A 20,229-nucleotide genomic window follows, 5' to 3' on the forward strand; every position below is an offset into this window, starting at 1 on the left:
CAGAGGCTCAAGGTCGGCCACAACACACAAACTAGGACAATCAGTGATTACCAAGACGACAACACACAGACATCCACATATACACACACAAACACACACTACACAGAGTCAAGTTACAGCTCTGTGATCTTTGTGGGTCAACATCTAGCCACAGGTTGAACATGTGAGTGCCAGAGGAACAACTTAAGAGGGAAGAGGAAGCTGTATAGCTGTACTTTTGGCATAAAACAATGAGGTCAATGAAGGAAATCTCAGGATTACAATCAAGTCGAGTGGAACCCTGAAGAGAACCGTGCCTTTACTCAGACTCATATGTGTCCTTCTTTAATATGGCTGCTACAAAATGAAGTGTAAGATGTAACATTCCTCTCTTTGAAATTTAAAACTTAGGCAAGATATTGTGAATTTAGGATTTTGTTTTATCTTCTTCTAGTCACTCTTGCCGTGCATCTGTTCGTAACAAGTCATTATGCAGCGAAAACAAGAATGACTGATAAACATCTTGTAATGCTGGAGTTAGTCTGCCAAGAAGTATGAGCTGCGTGAGTCTGCCCAAACATCTGAACGAGGACTAATTGCTGCCCTCAAATGAAACGCGAGGTTGTAGTTTTGATAAAGAAGTCGATATGCTCCACTTTCAGGTGGTTTAAGTCGTGAGAACACTGTTGCTAAGCGACTGACCACAGAAATGGTGAATGATAGTTTTTGCATTTCAACAAAAGAGCAGACTTATACTGATTGATAAAAAATATATATACTGTATAACTTTCATAGGCTTTAAAAAAACATCACCAGCTTATGTCACACCATAAACATGGAGCTGCAGTATCAAAACAATGACAACATCCAACCACCTCTTCAGCCCTATTCACACAGGACTACCATTAACAGGGGACGTCGTGTGATTTAGAAATTACCCTCCTATGTTTGTGTTTGTGCAGCACATTCACACATGATAAGCAAAGTCTGTATTTGGCTCAGATTTACTGACATTATCCTGAAGATATGATGCACACAGTCATTTATAACTCCACTCTACACAGCAGTACTAGCGGTGAGGTACAGTGGTGACCTCAGATTTTATTTTAAGAGTGCGTTAACCAAACAGAACTGATTCTACCACACATTGTCATCCATCTCATAGTTTTTTGAGATTTTGCTCTTCTGATTTGAGATTGCTTTGTCTGCAAATGGGTCTCCATGCTGTGTAGCGAGATGAGCCTCCTGCACCCAAAATGCCGTCAAAACTTGTATGTATAATTACCAAGGCAGCCATCGTAATACATGACCAGGAAAGAAGTGAAAAGGAGGCGCAGAGAAAACAGAAAACCTAAACACAACCCTACATCACCGTGATGCCAATTAGCTTGGGCTAATGTTATCACACGACCTGTGTTTGGCAAAATATGTTTTTTATTTGCAGTGAAATTTCTCAAGGGATTAAGATCAGAGATGACCTCCACAATTATTACAAAGTGCCCAGGTAATACTAGCCATGTGTGTATAAGGCTTTAGCTGACTTCACAGATGACTGTAATAACAAAGAATAGCGAACAAGATGGATTAAAAATACCCTTAGTTAATGGGTTAAGGTGAAAGGGGCTGCAAGATTCACAGGACAGCTGCATGTATGCTGGGTTGTTTTGGAACATACAGTTTGAGTAAAAGATTGAGTCACATTAACTCATATTTAGCCTTTTGTCTTTTATTTTACCTGAACATTGTTCCAGGATATCTCCATTATATAAAATTATTTAATCATTCCTGTTGAGCTTCAACAGATATTAGATGTAGTTGGGATGGAAAAATGTGTTTCAGCAAGATCAACCAACTTGAATTTTGCATCCATCAGTGCATAACCATTTGGTACACATGAATATGTATCATCCATCAGAGTAACATTTCTGCATAATTATAACAGAGAACACACTGACCAGTTCTGCTGTTTAGGAAAATGTATTAACCAATCATCTCCTGTTTTTTTGTTGTTCTTTTCCCACTGTAATGATAAAACATGAACATTATAAAGTGTTATGATTTACTGCATCATAATTATAAAGATCTCTCAATAGTCTTTTTCTGCTTTTAATCTAATGAGATATTAGATTAAAGGCAGAAAAATATGTTTTGAAGCCTTGGTAAGTAATGCCCTTTGGGGAATCTTTTCAGAAGGCGGCGGCAGCACGCTGTGCAAGGATCCATTTAGTACAGTGTCAAGTTAACTTCACGCCCATGTTCACACGTAATGACACTGGTAATTGCAGAATGGTGCTTAACAGCATGTTATTTTCAGGCATTTCAGTCCATTTTTGGTCCATTTTTTGCTTCCATTAGAAATGACAGAATGGGAGATGTCATTTGTGTGAAACACAAAAGCAGCCATTAGTGTTTCCAAGTAGCTTCAAGTCTTCTGTGGCCACAGCAGGAAATGAACTTTCCACAGGGTTTTAAAAATACACTCTGCACTGTCTTTTGAAGATGAAAGATTAAAGAGTAAAGAAATAAACAATAGCCACGAATGCTCGCAGCCCCATGAGACAATAAAAGCTCACTACACAGACAAAAGAATTGTTGGGTGGATGGTTGGGTTTTGAGAATGCTGAGTGCCAAAATGTAGTGTCCTTTATAGATATCAGTATGCATATCAAATCTGCTTGATTTTTGAGTGTGCTGATGTAATTTGGTAACCTGGAAATCCAGATGCCCCACCCCTAGCAAATTCAAATTTGCTCTGCATAGGGAAAGAAACGCTAGGCCAACTACACTTATCTTTTTCCTTGAGAGATGAACAGAAGACTGCCCTAGAAGCCTTCGTTTCCAGGAAGGACGTTTTTGCCGTTTTGCCGACGGGATATGGCAAAAGCATAATATATCAGTTAGCCCCACTGTTCGGCAAACAAATGGGGCTTAGTGTAATGAATACCCACATTGTTTTTTGCTCTGATTGGCCATCGTGCTATGCAATTGCGTGTGCCGGCATTTAATATGCCTCGGTTAGTGCCACCCCTTGGATAGGAAGGGTGTATCGGTGAGGGCCAGACTCAAAATCTTTCTAGATTTGAGTCTGAATTTCCAGGCTAGTAATTTGGTAAACAGATGGTGAACTGTGACAGCTCAGAACTGTAGACTGCATAAAATAAAGGACGTAGCTGCCGTGACTTCTCCCACTGGTTTCGGCATTTCAGCTGGTGCCATCTTGGGGCTTTGGAGCCAGAAGTTACCATATTTGGGAGAGACCAAAACTGTTTTTGTACCAGTCTGTAATCATGTTTATTTCTGCCGTACAGTTGGACAATTTAACATGGGGGTCTATGGAGATTAACTCGCTTCTGAAGCCAGCCTCTAGTGGTCATTCAAGGAACTGCAGTTTTTTGGCACTTCAGTGCTGGCTTTATTTTTCAGTCATAGAGCTTGCCGCTTGGTCAGAACCCAAAGCAAACAGTATAAATGGTAAAACATTTTGCTTTCTCTCTGTTAAGTTTAAGACTACATGTCCGTAGTGTTCCAATGTCACAATTTGATTGACATCCATTGGTGCATATCATATCCATATTTCCTGTCACTACCAAACAGTTATGTACATTGATCTCTTGAAACTGCAAACCAGTGTGAAAACTTCTGGTCTATACTGTGACCTGAGAATGGACCTGAATGTGCTCTAGGTTTTATGTTATGCTGACATTTGGTAGAGATTGTTTTATGTGGGCATGCCCAGTGGGTTTTGGCATTATATTTACGTATCTTTATTCTGTTTTATGTATCTTACTATGTCATGTATATCCTTTGTTTAAGTCTCTGTGTGCTCTATGTTTCCCTTGGCTACAAAATAATTGGGGACAATAGAGTAAAGTCCCTTCAGCCAACTCCATCAGCGTGTTTGCATGGAGATTCAGGGGTTTTTTTTTATAAACTGTATGTCCTTGGTTGAATATCAGTGTCTCCTACAAAATTTGATTATATTTCTGTGGGTAGCTGATGGGAGGTGCAGGTGGAGGACCCGTGGGGTGCACTAGCCAGCTAATTCTTGTCTTGTTTGTGGTCTGATAAACAGAAAATTCATCAAATTCAGTGACCCATATTGCTATTTTCCAAGCAACTGTCATATTTCATGAGTTTCCATTACAGTGCAGCCAGTTTCATCTTAAGTAAGTTCGAAAAAACACTAGATGCAAACAAGTACAATGTCAATGTGTTTGACAGAGAGAGAGCGTGGGAGTGGTAGTTCTAAAAATAGAAAATCAATATGTGCCGGACTATGTTGATACTGAGGCAGGCTGCCACTAAACATGAGAAACCTTGAATATTTCTGGCTGCAGCCCTAAAATCTAAACAACAAAGTAAGGTTGTTGTTCCAAAAATGACTCAGCTCTTTCTGATCTGCTACTGTTGTGGATAAGGTGAGGTAAGGTTGGGTCAGACCACTTCCTGGCAGGTACTGTGATTTAACATTTCCATCGTTTGGTTTTCTGGAAAGGCGTCCACATGGACGAGCCTTACCAGACAAACATGTTGTTATGACGGGGGAATTACACAGAAAACACCCTTGGAGACTTACTCCCACCAGTTCCTTAAAACCCAAGACATATGGGAGGTGTTATCTTAGTAAACACTGTTCAATCACAAGCTGCAAATCTGTCTGTCCTCAGTGCCATCTCTTTTCCCTGTCCTGATTTGCCACCTGTTGCTCTTCCCACTCAACACAGATTGTTTTTGAGTCCTTTCACATTTCATATTCTCGGAAACTGCTGTTTTTTTCAGCTCTAATTCAGCTCAATTTGTCAATGTCTTGAGGAGATTTTGAAAGGACGCTGGACTTTGATGTGCATGTTGTTTGTTGTGAGAATCAACTGATGAGCTCTTAGCTTTGTCACAATGGGCCGATCCATGCCCGTCTATCTGGCCAGGAGCCCAATAAGACGGCCCATTGATGGCCCTGGGGCTGGCCTGTATGTCCTGCTTGTGTAAGAGGTATTAGGTGGTCACGAGGGAAGCAGGGGAACATTGTAGTCCTGATTTTATTATACATAACAGAGCGCACACTAAATGATGTGCTCTTATCACAATGTTGCTTTTCACTGAAAATGGAAAAGATGGTATGCTTGTGTAACCTGCAGCATAATTAGTTGATGAGGTTACAGTAAAAGAGTGACTCATAAGACACTCAAGGACACAGCATGGTGTGAGCAATTCACACCTGCTACATTAGGTCCTTTATTATGCAACAGCCGGATTGTATAATAGTGTTTTGTTTTTTTTTATCAAATTGCACAATGAACTCATCGTCATTCCTAGGTGTCTCCTGGTTCTTACAGCATAAGCCTCACAGTGCTACCGTAGGGGTTAGTCAGGGGCAATAAGTGTGTTTACTTGAGTACCAAAGGCTGTTCAGGAGAACTCACAGCAGGGCCACTCCAGCGTCTAGTCTCCTTCAGCGAACGCTTGTGGTGAGCCGCCACGCCCTTCCCTCTCAACAAGATTAGGAGTGGAAGAGCAGCATCGAGAGGGATCACATACAACTCACACAAACATGCGCAGACCCACCTACAATAGCCCCCGTTGTAAAAGAGACTCAAGGGAAGGGCAGGGATCAGGGGAACCAGGGAGAGTCACTCGGAGGCAGTGAAGGAGAAGTGGAGTCAAAGAAAATGAGGAAAGCGAAGATTATCCACTTTGCGGGGTCAGACAGTCTATTTGTGTTGACATATTAACCTAGCTTTGCAAATAAGTAGGGCTACCTTCACTGCTTGACCTAAAATAAACTGTTCCTGTCTGTGTCTTACTGCCGTGCAACTGTTGCCATTTTAGGTTCAGGTCTCGTTCCTGGCTCCGTCTCAGTGTGTGGAGGTTAAATCTTCCCAGCTAAGAAGAGCACGGCTATTTGTCGTGCCTTTCCCTCTGTTGTCCAGCCGTGAAGCTATTCAAACACTCTGCCTCGTAAAAAAGGCTCTGCATGGACAGAGTGTGTCCTTTTTCATGTTTTCCCCCAGATTTTTAACAATGCTATTAAGGCGATGGACTGTTGGAGAGAACATTTCAATCAGCTGAGGGTGGGGGAAAAACACAAAACAACACGGGAACTGGGTCATTTTATGCTAATTTTTAGCATTTCTGATGCGTGTTACAGTAAGTTTAGCTTTGTTTACCTTAGGAAACAGGTGCATTTTGGATTAAACAAATCTTTCCCTCTGGTCAGAGTGGCTACCTGAATTTTTCCACAATTTCTGCACAGCGTCGTCAACCATGGCCAGATGGCCTGTGGCCACAAAAAGTTACTCTGCAGCCACCAAATATTGCAGTTAAATCAAGCCTCTTTTGAAAATGAGGCTGTGTCTCAAAACTAAAACATAACACAATGTTACAGTTCTACAAACATCTCGATTCATTAGCTCCTTTTAGTTTGACATCCTGTGAAATCAGCAAATAGTACTCGTGTCCCGCTAACTAGGGCTCAAGACTAACAACGTCCCTGTGACAACAGCAAATGTGTTTGGGATGAGCATAGGTCTTCCCTGGGTTGCCTCAAAGACCAAAGGGATTCTTGGACAGTATGTACTGTATAGTCTAACTCATTAGTTCCCAACCGGTGCAGCCACAGGGTCCAGATTTCTCCTTCTTCATTAGTTCAAGGTCCACACAGTTTAATATATTCAGCGTCACACTTGCATTTCGTCAAACTGTCGAGCTAGTTTGCCGTCTATGTTGAGTAGCTGTCCATTAGTCACTCACTCTACAGCAGGAAACAGCAATTCAAATAAAAGCTCTGTGCTGGAAATTCACTGTACTTCAAAATAAAGTGTGTTTTTTACAAACTTGACTTGTTTGCGAGTCACTTTTGGACCGCGACCCACCAGCTGGGAACCACTGGTCTAACTGTGACTGAAATGACAAACTGAAGTTAGTTGTTAGCAGCAAGAGCTCTGCTGTGTGTTGGAGCTAACCAAGCTAATAGAGCTAACAACTAGCAGAGCTAAACACAGGAACATGATGTGTACAATAACGTTAAATCAGTGTAACGTTACTGAAGTACTTTAGCTAAGAACAGTTTGTAGGTCACATTTAAAGTACTTAAAGACACTTTACATCATTTTACCAAACTTCTGTCAGAGATGAAAATATGTAACCAAACACATTTACTCCATTTGGTACTGAAATACACTGCTATCACACTGGGACTTTGGTAACAGTAAGTCTGTGTAGCTGCTATTGATTACAAAGTGCTTTACATAAGCTCAATACAAAGCAATAAGAAACAGCAGTTAACTCAGATTTGGGTTATTTAAAAATCAATCCTGTATTTTTTAGTGTGACTTTTTTCCATAGTGCTAGCAAAACAAATACAATCATGTGTTTCCTCAGCATTTTAATGTTGTTTTTACTATGCCACTAACAGCTATAGATGATAATAAAGTAAAGAAATGATAGACTGAACTAAGAGACTGGGAATATACCATATGTTTACAAAGATATGAATGAATTTATATTTGGGCCATCAAAGTTGGGTGCTTGGTACTAGTACTTAAAACTATTAGCGTCTATCCCTGATTTATCACTGCCCTGGAATTGGTTAGCAGTGTCATATCTTCACACTGCGTTTCCTTAACAACATACTGATGCTTGTTCTGTATTCGACAGCAGCAAATTAGATTTTGTTTGGAGTACAACGCCTCTCTCATTCACAGTAGTTTGTTTTCCAGGGGGAGCTGGTTTTTGCTGAATCAGGCTAACTACAGTGCTGCCTCTAAGGTGAAGGCAATTTGAATCTCCTTTCACTAGCAGACCTGTGTAGAGGGTGACGGAAACTCTACACTGAGCACTTGAGGGGAGGTGCTTTGTACTCCACAAAGGCAGAAAATGTGCCAATTCACGGCATACTGTAATCAAGTAGACTTGTACTTGGATCACGCTGAATGCGGCTTATTGTTTTAAAGGACTTGTTCTTTACAAAGGAACCGAGAAGCAAAACGGTACATTTCTGTTTGCCTGCTGGCTGACATTCTCTCTCTCACCGATCAGAATGAAGCACCTGTCTCAGAGTTGTTGTTTTTTCAGATAAACGCATGAATGATACATGGTACGAATAACTTTTTTTAAAGTAGCTGCCTCTCTTGTTATGAAGAAGGACTTTTGAGTCCTCCATTATCTGCACATAAAGAATTCTCACTCTCAAGAGATGACCATAAAATGCCACCATCGATACCTTGTGTGATATATTGCTGCTACACTTACAGCCCACCCCAAATTGCATTGAGAAGCCTCCAAACAATGACGGCAGACAAATGTTCCTTCAAAGAACATGTTTATCACACCCAATATATCTGCAGACATGAAAAACAAAACAAATAAAGGCCCTTTTCCCTCTTTTTTCTCCCATATGGAGGACTGCATTACTGAAGAACAGGAATTAAAAAAAACAAAAACAAACAATGGCCCTGACCTTGTCTATGTGTCTCCATGGAGACGAGGCCTCACCATAAAGCATCCCCCACTGTGTGCCACTGACAGGCCAGCCCTGCTGAAGACATGCTTAACAAGTCTGAGGGCTAAGTAAGACACATCCTGCAGGGTGTAAACACTCATTCCTACACGCAAGATATTTAGATCTGCATGTGTATGAATACATTTACAAACTTGGTCACTGCACCGACTCAATCACCACTATCAAGATCTCAAATTAGATTGTTTTGGAGTGAGGAATTTGGGATAATGTTCTCATAGTATCCACGGTCAGTGCAGTCCTTTCTACACAGAGTGAAATCAGTAGTGATATAAACGGTCCCCTCAGGTTATGCGACCATCTTTATCCCTTGGGGGATAAACATAGCTTCCCTGTTAGCCTCTTAAGGAGGGATGACATCACCACTTAGGGTCTTTTACTCTAATGCGGTACGGGAAACACTGTCCAACCAAGGTTACTCACGTCCATTGAGAACAACAACTTAACTCTTAAGTCTTAATTTTAACTGATGGACAAGACGTGACAGTGTACTACTTCCCAGAGCTTTGTGATATTTATATTTTTGTAAGTAAATTCATGTTTTGATTGGAGTTAAGTGGGCCCAGGCAGTTCTGAGCAGCCACGACACAAAAACAGAATGAGTAAGAGTAAATGGCGCTCTAAGAACAGGTGTACGCAGAAGCCAAAAATAATAAATTGGCAGTTTTAAAATAACAGTAACTCAATTTAGTCTGGTATTAAACAGTCCCTCCAGGATTCCTCAGGCTGTTTTTGAGGGAAAGATTGTGATGCACGTTGGGATGGTCATACGCGGGTTTTCTTTTTTTTTGCAATTAAATTATTGGGTTTGAATTTTTTCAGGGAAACAACTTTAATTTACTTAAGAAATCCACAAAAAAACGCTCTTTGTGGAGACTTAAATCTTCCTCGAGACAAATTATTATTACAGTGACAATACATAATTGCTATAACACCTAACAGCAACCTTTTTCTATGCATGTAAAGACCGAAACCGCCTTTTCTTTTTCACAGTGCTGCCTGTTTGTAATCTATAGAACTTCTCGTATCTTCTTTAGAGCTTAAAAGACGTAACAAAGCACAATCTGCAGAGCTTAACAGTAAGGATTGTCCGGGGCGAGCAAACTGTCATGTCAGCTAGTAAATCTAGCAATTAGCAAAAAGGCAGGTGAAGACAAAGTTTAGGAGCTGAAGCGTGAGCAAGAATTTCAGTTATCCTAGAAACTGGGGTTTAGTTGGGTGCTGTATGAAGATGTGGGCAAAACTGTGTGTTTGCTGCTAATTTGAAAGGACGGCAGATAAAATGGGGTTGTTTTGCAAAGGTACGTCAAGTTGTTATTTGGTAACCGCTAATGGATAAAACAATTTGTATAGGGGCGAGTAAAAATTGACTTCAGGCGAGCAGATTTCTTGCCAGATCGGGCAAGTGACAAAAACCTGAATGTTGAACCCTGATCTGAAATGTTTAACTTTTTCTGATGTCCATTTCAAACACTATCTGCTCTCTGTGGTTGTTGGTTTGTCATTTTCACTGGCCATAGTGACCCCGACAACACTGGTTGGGCCTGTTTCTTAATTCCCCAGACCTGCGTCTTTAAGAAGCCAGCCTGCCCACATTAAGGCTTTCTTATTAAAAATTATTACTTAACTTTCCTTCTTACACTCAAGTTTACTCCTACATCCTTCTCCAAGATAAAACTCCACTAGAATAATGCTTTGCTGCTGTAGCTTGTACACCATTTGGGCTAGAAGCCAGTTATGGTAACACTTGTCATTATTTTATGACCTTGAGTGAATAAAAATAGATCCACCTGAGCCATTTAATGTCTCATTCATAAATCCACATCACTACACCTCTGACCTGTGCACTACTCACTCAAGGACAAGAAAAGCCCATTGAGTGTAACAGGTGGTCTATGAAAGGCAGCGGCTGGATCCCCTGAGGCTGTCGGCAAGGGGAGAGTACTGTAAAGCCATAGAGAGCAGGTGGCAGAAGGCTTAACCTGAGCTAAAAGCCATCCAATGAGCTCATCTCCGCAGGCTTAGTCAGCTTCAAGTTGTCTGTTTTCTGCTAGGAGAGCCAGATCTGGGTACTCCCACCCAGTCAGCCAAGTCAGCCACCAGCACCCTGGTAATCTGTCTGAGAGCTACATGTAGGCCATATGGCCATCGCTTGTCTGCCTGTCTCGCAAACAAAATAATCAGTACAAAGTGTTAAGTATTTGTGGAAGTATAGTGTGTGGAAGGGATTGAAACTATTTGTAGGTGAAGCTCATATCTGTATTTGCGTGTGCCTCGTGTGAGGACTTGGGCAGGAAGTTCAGTCATAGGTAAACAGATTCAGCCATCTCGTGGTCTATAATCTCACAACATCCCTGTGTTGTCATGATCTACCTCACTATATCCTCTACATTAATGTCAGGGCAGCCCAGGTAAGCTCTTGTCAAGACGGATAGGTAAACAGCAGCTTCCCTGATTCCAACCGTCTCAATAACAAGTGTGTATATCGTAAGCTGTGTTAATCCTTCGCAGTGAACGTGCCTGAGTGGACCTGATATGACCCTGTAGAAACCATTCAGCGTGTCTGTCAGTTTGTAATTCTCTCCACGGACATAATATGGTATGAAATGAGCTATTCAGGTATGAAATCACCAGATAAAGTTGAACTAGAGAAACACAAAAATATTATTTTCTAGCTGAGGTTTGGTTGAGCTGGAGACAATAACAAAGCCTTATTATGGTGGCTGTGTCAGCACCATATCTACCTGCCTACCGCTGTGCTCTAATCCCCTGTGTCCAAGCCTATTTTAATGATGTCATGGCAGACAGAAGTGCTGATGTTGTCCTTAAGACTTGGTGTAATTGAATTACTTCTGAGAAGGCAGACAAACAAGTCAGGTCTGAGCGCGGTGGATTATCTGTTACTGGAAGTGTTCTCTAGTAAAACCCTCCAGCAGCTCTAACAGCCCCTACGAGTCACACACTTGCATGAATATAATGTTCCCCTCTAGCGCTGTTACACCAGAGTAACTACAGTATGTCAGCTGTTGCTATGCTGTTACTGTCCTGGCTTTGTCTGCCCGCCACCAGGATGCCCACACCCGCCTCAGTCGGCCGACACCGAGCAAGGAGACACCTCAGCAGGTTCTCAGTCACGATGCTCATTATCATTTGCACTCCCTCCATCATTATCACACACTCACAGCGTTGGTACTGCTAAATGGTCTCCATGAGGGACTTGTTCAAAAGTGAGGACTACTGGTAAACATGGTCCTTGTGGAGTTCGTATGTCTTTCTCATATGGTGACATGGTAACAACATCAGTACAAACTGCGCACAGTGGTCGTGCTCTAAGGACAGGATCCTCTGAGGGGGAAACACCTATGTTGTGTGACAGCCATATAAATCCATATTTTTTGTCTGTGTTTGTTCTTTGTCCATGTCTCTGGTGTACTTTATCATGATATATGTAAGAACAGCCCTCTGCTGCTGTTGTTGTGCATAACCATAGCCATCATAGGCATAGATTTTGGGGGGACATGGGACACACCTCCCTCAGTATTTAGAAAATGTGCGTTTGCCCCCTCTCCAATAAAAACAGTGCTACATGAAAGTAGCAGGGGGGTTTTACTTTGACAAAATTAAAGACATTTCCACCTTAAATTGGTGCATAAAAAAATCAGCAGAATGCATAAAATTATGTGTTGAATGTCAATATTTCCAGTGGAAGGACTCATAACATTGAAACGAAACCTGTGCCCTTGGTGGCCATCATCTACATTCTGTCTAATACAGAGACTTCCCTGCCATGGTTTACTCTAATGGAAAATGCAATTAGCATAATGGCTCCATTCAAAGCAATTTACTTGCCAAAGCATTTTTAAAGTGACCTCATATCGAGGGAGGCAAAACAACAAGGAATAGAAGTTTTACCTATTTTAGCATGTAAGCATCTAAGATAATTGAAATATACAGTATGTTCAAATGTCTGGTGAATACTTTTCTTGGTTAATCAAATATTTGTTTGGTTTATAGAATATCAGCAAATGCTACCTGTCACATTTTTTTGCTTAAAACATCACTTAAAGGTTGGGCTGGGTTAGTATCAACATCATAACTATATTATATTTTTTAGTTTTATTTAAACGCTGCATTTAAGTGAAGTGATGTAATTTTCTGAACTGACCTTCCTATTCTACCTGTTCTATTATTTGCCTTTACCCACTTAGTGATTATACCCACATATCTATTTTTTGGAAGCACCAACAGTCAACCCTGCTATATCAATATGGAGGTATTTGGTTCAAAGAATCGTGATATTTGATTTTCTCTTTATTGTCCAGCCCTGGTTTGGTCTATAGAATGTCAACAAAAAGTACCCATCACGCTTTTTTTTCATATTTTGTACCATGGCTGCAGTAAAAAGCAGTTAACGGTAGCTACTTGTCCAGACTACAATAGCAGTTACTAGCATAAGATGCCAGAATGATGGATGTATAAAGAGAACTGGATACTGTGCTGGAGGCCAGCCCCTGTTCATTCCTATGAACGTTACTCTTTGGTACATGAAGCCAAAAAAGTTTGATTTCTGCGGTTTAAAATTACCCAGATATTCTGTATTGTGGGGCCCATAGAGCAAGCGCATTAGAGATTTATGGCAGCTGAGCATAGCCAAGTGGCTTCTGGTTTAGCCCTCTGCTAACTTCACTGGGGATAAAAATGATTTAATCGTGCAGGTCTTCTAGACTTTCAAAATGATATTGGACTGAATGGATCAAATCCCGATAGTGAAACGAGTCATTTCAGGGAGGTTGGTGGCGCTCAAAAATTGTATTCTGATTTACAGACATCTCTTTGACAATGTAAGTCTATGGGAAAATGTCTTTTTGGACCCTATGGCATCACGTATCGGACGTGGAGGTTGTAATTCCACGTTTGGCCACTATGTAAATTGGCTCATGAAACTGTTGGTTGTTGAGTTGCATTGTGGGTGAGGTCACAATCTTTTTTTTTCTCTTAACTGTGCACTGTGAGTGTGACAGTTATGGAAGAGCAGTGCTAAACTGATGCGACACACTTGCAAACAATAACCTGGAACTGAAAGAAAATGACTGCACAATTGTGAGATGAATCCATAACAGAGAAAATTATAACTCGTAATTCAAGCCAGACAGACACTATAGGAGACTGAACTACATTCAGCACGGATGTTTAATGTGGGAAGGGTTACACAGCTCTGCAGTTGTTGATGTCCAATTAAACCCCAGGTGTTCACCATGGCGAAGCTTTCAGCCGTCTGCTTATGAAATAATTTGAGGCTTTCTATCATTTGCTAGAAAGGTCACTCTCTTTGCTACAGGTCTGACTCACCCAGCATTCATTTACAAATGTAGGTGACATTTGAGCTTTACAAATGAGTTGGTTTTTAAAAAAAACTGTTGGCTTTACCGAGGTCCCTGCAGATACCTTATCTGTGCAGCCTCCTGACAGGCAGGAAGAGGGCTCTGAAACAGAGACCACGGCTCTTTTCCATACAAGCACACACACGCTGACCCTATCACTCACTCGCTCACTCACGTGCACGCATACTGCATGTACACAGAGGTAAACAGGTTACTGACACACACGGCGGCCATCTCACCTGGTCGTCCACTCTGTGGGCCACGATTGTAGCCGCCTCCTCCTGCTCAGCATCGCTGAGGGGTCGGATCCTCAAGGCAACCTGCGGCACAGAGAGTGAATTTAGTCGTCCTTGAATTTAATCAACACAGAGATATTCAATTTACTGAAATTATAGGTTGGAGAATAAATTGAACTCTGCCTGGATGGGTAGGAACGACACTGACAGCACGGAGTACTCTCGTGTCTAAAGTAAATGAGTTCTTATTTACCAAGGATGTGTGTCTGCAGGCTGTATTGATTCAGCTGTAGCTGGAGTTGTAATTGAATATTTACATGTGTGGAGTATTTGTTTTATTCTTTACATGAACAGAAAGAAAGTGTGGTATGGGAGGAACTCCACTGATTTTAAACATCAAAATGAGTTTACAAGTTATTAAAAGGGGGTGAATTATGTCCTCTGTGGCCCGGGAGGAGCTCTGTCAGGTTTGAGAGAATAATGCTGATTATATTGGTTTCAGATTTGAGACTACAAAATGCACTACAAAAGGGGGAAGTAGAATTTGAAAGATGTAGGCATATAACTGCACAGGGACAGTCTAAAGAAAAGACACCACTGCATTGCATTAGGTAAGGTGTACATGGACTCAAAGCACTTTGCACTACATGCAACATTCACCCATTCACACACACAGTCATACATGAATGGCCAAGGCTGCCATGCAGGGTGCCAATCTGCTCATCAGGGCCTAATCTAATCTAATCTAATCACTCACGCACACATTTGCACACTGATGGCACAGTCTTCGGGAGCAATTTGGGGGTTGGTAGCTTGGCCAAGGATACTTCAACATGCAGACTGGAGGAGCTCTACCTCCTGTGCCACAGCTGACTTTAGGATCCAGTCTTATCAAAGCTTGACCCAGAGTCAGGACTAAAAGTCTAGATATCATATCCTCAAAGAAATCCTTCCAGGGAAGCCCAAATTCCTGGGAGTACATGAGAAATCTTTTAAATGTCAAGCACAGGAAGTCAGATTTTTTCTCATTTAACCAGATAATAAAAACCACTCACATGCAGAGGCTCCTGGGCTGTAACAGAACTCTGTTGGCTGTTTTCGTGTGTGAATTTTGCATGTTATTCTCATTATCACATGTTTATTCTCTCTAGTGTCTAGCGCAGGTCAAACACATGCAAGGTAGGTAAACTGGAAACTCAAAATTGTCCATAGATGTAAATATGAGAATAAATGTGTTTGACTATCTGTGTGTGTGGACTGGTGACAGGTCTAGAGTGTACCCTGCCCTGTTTAGTTCGGTTCAATCAAACTCAAGCTTGTTTGGCCCCCTAAGTGCGGTTCATTTGGGCAATCACACTCAGGTGTGCACCAAAACAGCCGGACCGAGACCTTCTTGAAGAGGTGGTCTCGTTCTGGTTACAATTAATTCTGGTGTGGTTTATTTGTGGTGAGAATGTGTTCCGACCTGGATCTGAACCAACTGCAGTCACATGACACATTGTTTGGGTTAAACATGAGCATGTTACAGTCCTGGAGGATTATTAATGTGCACCTCCTCCTGTACTGCCTTAATATGCACATTCAGCACATCCAATGCATCAAAACATTGTTTTCTAGTTGGAGCTGCGCCTCGTTTTCAAACTGTATGGTTTGACTAAAATGAACAATGACAGCAATATAGTCCACGATGAGCAGCGCTCAAATCAACCTGCGTAGTTGTCCCTCCATTGTGACATTAGAAAGTGTCACATTTATCTTGCAAGTGTACTCTTCTTCAACATTTGGTTTACTTCCTGAATTTTTCCCACATGGAAATTCTGACCAATCAAGAGCATCTTTCTTGAGCAAGGCATTTGATCTGGTCCGCTTGTAAATGCTGCAATGAGAACACAAACCAACTCTAGATAATTATACAACTTTGAAACAAAATTGGTCCCTGATTCAGACCAAAGCAAGACAGCTCTAGGTCTGAAAGCATCCTTACACACCACACCACCTTTAACGTCATAACCAAATATAGACACTGAACAGTTTGACAGTTTAATTAAACTCCACATTCCACTTTGAATCATGTCACAGCTTGATTAATATCAATTTCTCCTCCAATAATTAAGAAAAAAATTAGAGTGATACCATTCTCCTCACAATCAGTAACACTCAGACACCTGTAATTTTAGAGGGTAAATTATCCTGATGAACACTGGGTAACACTTCGCAGATACAAAACCACTGAGTAGAACATTGTATTATTTGACACAGACGCACACACACACACACAGCAACCTTGTGGTTATACTTTCTCTCCCTGCATGACTTTTTTCAGTGAAATGGCATGCATGTGACCCACAGACATATGCAGGAAAAAAATGTGAATGCAAAGGGGAATAATAATAAGGCACTCTCTCTGTCAGCAGCCTGTAGAAAGTGTATTACATGCTGGACAAGAGAGAGGCCAGGCAACTGAAACAGCCACTTCAATTATTCAGATATGGGCTGCAGAACACAGGGCAGGTAGTGTAAGGCTGGGAAATCTAAAATATAACACCAACAATGGATGCTGGAAGGAATATAAAAAGAAACATCTAGTTGTTAAAAAAGGAAAGAAAGAAAATACACTTTATTAAGTACACCTGTACGATCTAATTCAGTCCAATGTATGCAAACTGTTCGGCCCAAAATTCTTCTTTTATGATGCCTTTCATAATCAGGGTTTTTTGACACTGTCACAGGTTGTGTGAATTACAGTGTATGTTTTAGCAGTGAGGTCATAGTGAGAGGTGGTTTACTGGACTGCATTATATTCAGAGGTGTTATCCCTCATGTACGTAAAGAGAAGTATTATGGTAAAAAATATCGACATGTCAATACACATTGAATTGGAATATTTTAAACAGTTTCAATACTCATTTTCAGCAGTATCTGTATACACCAGTAGCCGCTGCGCTTTCTCGCCTTATCTTTATGTCTATTACAGTCATTCTGCTGTTCTCTGTCACTAACCAAAAAAAGAAAAGTCGTCGATGTCATGTTATACCCTAGGATTGGTCATTATATTGATATTATAACGATATCATGATATGAGACTATATCGTCTTACATTTTGGATATTGGAAGTGTTGTGTTTTCTTAGTTTTAAAGGCTGCATTACAGTAAAGTGATGTAATTTTCTGGACTTACTAGGGTAAGGGCAAGGTAAGGTATACAAAGGTTTTAGCTGTTCTATCATTTGTCTTTACCCACTTGGTCGTTATATCACATTACCTCATAACATTTCATACAATGTCAACAAAACCTGAACATTACAACAAAGCATTTGATCCTTTAAACAACAACATCAGTGCAAATTTAAAAAAAAAAAAAAAAAAAGCTCTCAGGGATTGTCAGCATTGCAGGGAAGATGATTGCCATATAGGCACTGACCACAGAATGACTGCATCAGGGAACGCTATTACTTTATACTTATACTTTATAAGACGTGCTGTCTTTAGCATTTACAAAACGTATTGCTCCTACCTGCCTTTTTGCACCGTTTTATCTTCTATGTTTGTACATTTTCAGTGGAGTATTGTGTTATGTGTTTCTGTGTACCTTTGCTGTGTTTGAGAAAAGCCAAATTTCCACAGAGGTGGACAATAAAGACTATTTATCTATCTATCTATCTAACATTATATATAGCCATCTAAAAGTAGACTTTATGGCAGAACAGTTGGGTTGCATAGGTATATCTAACAAAGTGTCCCTTGAGTGTACAGTAACCAGCAGATTTCTAGGTTTGTCTTTGTATTACCTACAGTCCACTGTACTGGTTAAGATCATTGGTGTAGTTGAGGGTATGGGATGAATGTACCCATCTTGTCTTCTGTCCGTTTACAGTATACTCTACTATCTATCTTTTTATTTATCATTATAGGCATGTATAAGTAGACTTCAAGGCAGAACAGCTGCACTGGATTGCATTAGATTGCATAGGTGTATCTAATAAAGTGGCCCCTGGGTGTACACTAAGCAGCAGATTTCTAGGTTTGTCTTCGTATTACCTACAGTACACTGTATTGGTTAAGGTCACTGGTGTAGTCAAGGGTATAGGAAGGATATACCCATGTCTTTTTCTGTCCGTTTACAGTATACCCTACTATCTATCTATCTATCTATCTTACATTAAAGGCATCTATAAGTAGACTTTATGGCAGAACAGTTGCATTAGATTGCATAGGTGTATCTAATAAAGTGGCCCCTGAGTGTACAGTAAGCAGCAGATTTCTAGGTTTGTTTCTCTGTAGTACCTACAGAATACTGTATTGGTTAAGGTCACTGGTGTAGTTGAGGGTTCAGGAAGGATATACCCACCTCTTTGTCTGTCCGTTTACAGTACACCCTACTATCTATCTATTGATCTAACATTATAGGTATCTATAGGTAGACTTTATGGCAGAACAGTTTGGTTGGATTGCATAGGTGTATCTAATGATTTCTAGGTTTGCTTCCTTGTAGTTTCCCACCTCCTTTTCTATCTCTCTATCTTTCTATCTACCATTATCGGCATCTATAAGTAGACACTATGGCAGAACAGTTGGGTTGCATAGGTATATCTAATAAAGTGGCCCCTGAGTGTATGGTAAGAAGCAAATTTCTATGTTTGTTTCTTTGTATTACCTACAGTACACTGCATTGGTTGGGTATAGGAAGGATATACCCACGTCTTTGTCTGTCCGTCTACAGTATACCCTACTATCAGCCATAAATCCATTGAAATGTATAGAAGAGCATATTCACTTCCTCCTCTGTAACCTACCCACCTACCTAGTAGTGCACCCACCTCACCAACTATAGACCGATACAACAGTTTGCCTGAGGAAAGGGAAAACTCACTGACTCAATGGTACAGATGTAAAGTCACAAGCATTTAAAAGGACACTGTGTAGTTTGAACTCACGGTTAGTTGGTGGTCTTTTGATTCCCCCGTGTCCTTCATGGTCACTTGTGTTCAGAGTGAAGGATAATGAGCGTCAAACGGGACCCTGGACCATGCTCCTCTCTGTCGGTACCTGCATGTCACCCCCTCTACAGGTAAAACAAGAGTCACCTGCAGCCCTTTGTAGACACACTCAACAACTACAGGACTCTCTTCAGCTAATGTAATGGTTCCTAACAGCAGCTACTACCGAGCTAAACACCCTCACGTCGTGTCTTCTTCACTTAGCGACCTCTCGTCTTACTGTCGGTCCCGGCGACCGTTTGTTTCTTTCTACGTCCTTCTTTTCAAAGTGCGTCGACGCTCCGCCGCTCGTGCGGTGTGTTTCCGCTCCGCAGGGTAGAAACGCGAGAATCATTCATCCTGCGGCAGACGAGGAGCAGAGGAGAGGTGGAGGAGGAGGAGGAGGAGGAGGTGGAGGAGGTGGGTGTCACCGGCAGCAGCCCACCTGCTACAGTCACTTCCCTGTTGGTGTGTCCGGGCTCCTCTCCGCTGCCCTGCTGCCGCGGTGGGTTGCTGTGTGTGTGAGTGAGAGTGCGCGTGCGTGTACGTTGTTGTCCATGGAGACCTGCGGAGCAACCGGCGTTGTGTTGAGCTAGCTAAACAATGCTAACAGCTACTTCCTCCTAAAATAAAAACTTGTTTTTTCCAATATTATTAATGTTTTTCTGCAAATGCACTGAGGTGAAATTTATAACGTATAATTATACATATATTAAGTTTATTTACTTAACTACTGTACTGAAGTGCAAGTCTGAGGAATTTAGGGACTGTTCTTTACTTATCACAGGAGGGCAGGGGTGTGACTTTTATTTATTTATTTATTTGATTTATCTACCGGTATTTATTATTTTGACCCTCCCCGAAGCAACAAATATTTTTTCTTTATTTTTCTTTACTCCCTGAGTGATTTGGGGAAAATGCACAACCATCCTTCCACCATAAATTAGTTATTCAATTTTTAAAAATAACCGGAAATCAATATTTTCAACGAGTTGCTGCCTGCATTGTTAATTTTTTAATTTGCTTTTTTTCCCCTCTTTCTTTCTTTTCATTTGCTTGATTGCTATCTTATGTAAACATTTTTATATAAAACCTTATAAACAAACGTGGAGGGAAAAAAATAAAAATAACCGCTTGTAAGCC

General features: G+C 41.0%; 1 protein-coding gene across 1 annotated transcript in view; it reads right to left on the bottom strand.

Annotated features, from left to right (window-relative positions):
* The window catches only part of kif19 (kinesin family member 19), a 48,237-nt gene extending 28,645 nt beyond the window's left edge, over positions 1-19,592 (bottom strand). The window contains exons 1-2 of the mRNA XM_050060091.1: positions 19,045-19,592; positions 14,115-14,195 (exon numbers count right to left, since the gene is read on the bottom strand). Of these exons, the coding sequence (XP_049916048.1) occupies positions 14,115-14,195; positions 19,045-19,083 (120 nt within the window). The 5' untranslated portion in view covers positions 19,084-19,592. The remainder of the gene's footprint in view (positions 1-14,114; positions 14,196-19,044) is intronic.
* Between the last annotated feature and the right edge of the window lie 637 nt (positions 19,593-20,229).

The sequence above is a fragment of the Epinephelus moara genome, chromosome 13 (genome assembly GCF_006386435.1).
Source record: "Epinephelus moara isolate mb chromosome 13, YSFRI_EMoa_1.0, whole genome shotgun sequence".
NCBI classification, from domain to species: Eukaryota; Metazoa; Chordata; class Actinopteri; order Perciformes; family Serranidae; genus Epinephelus; species Epinephelus moara.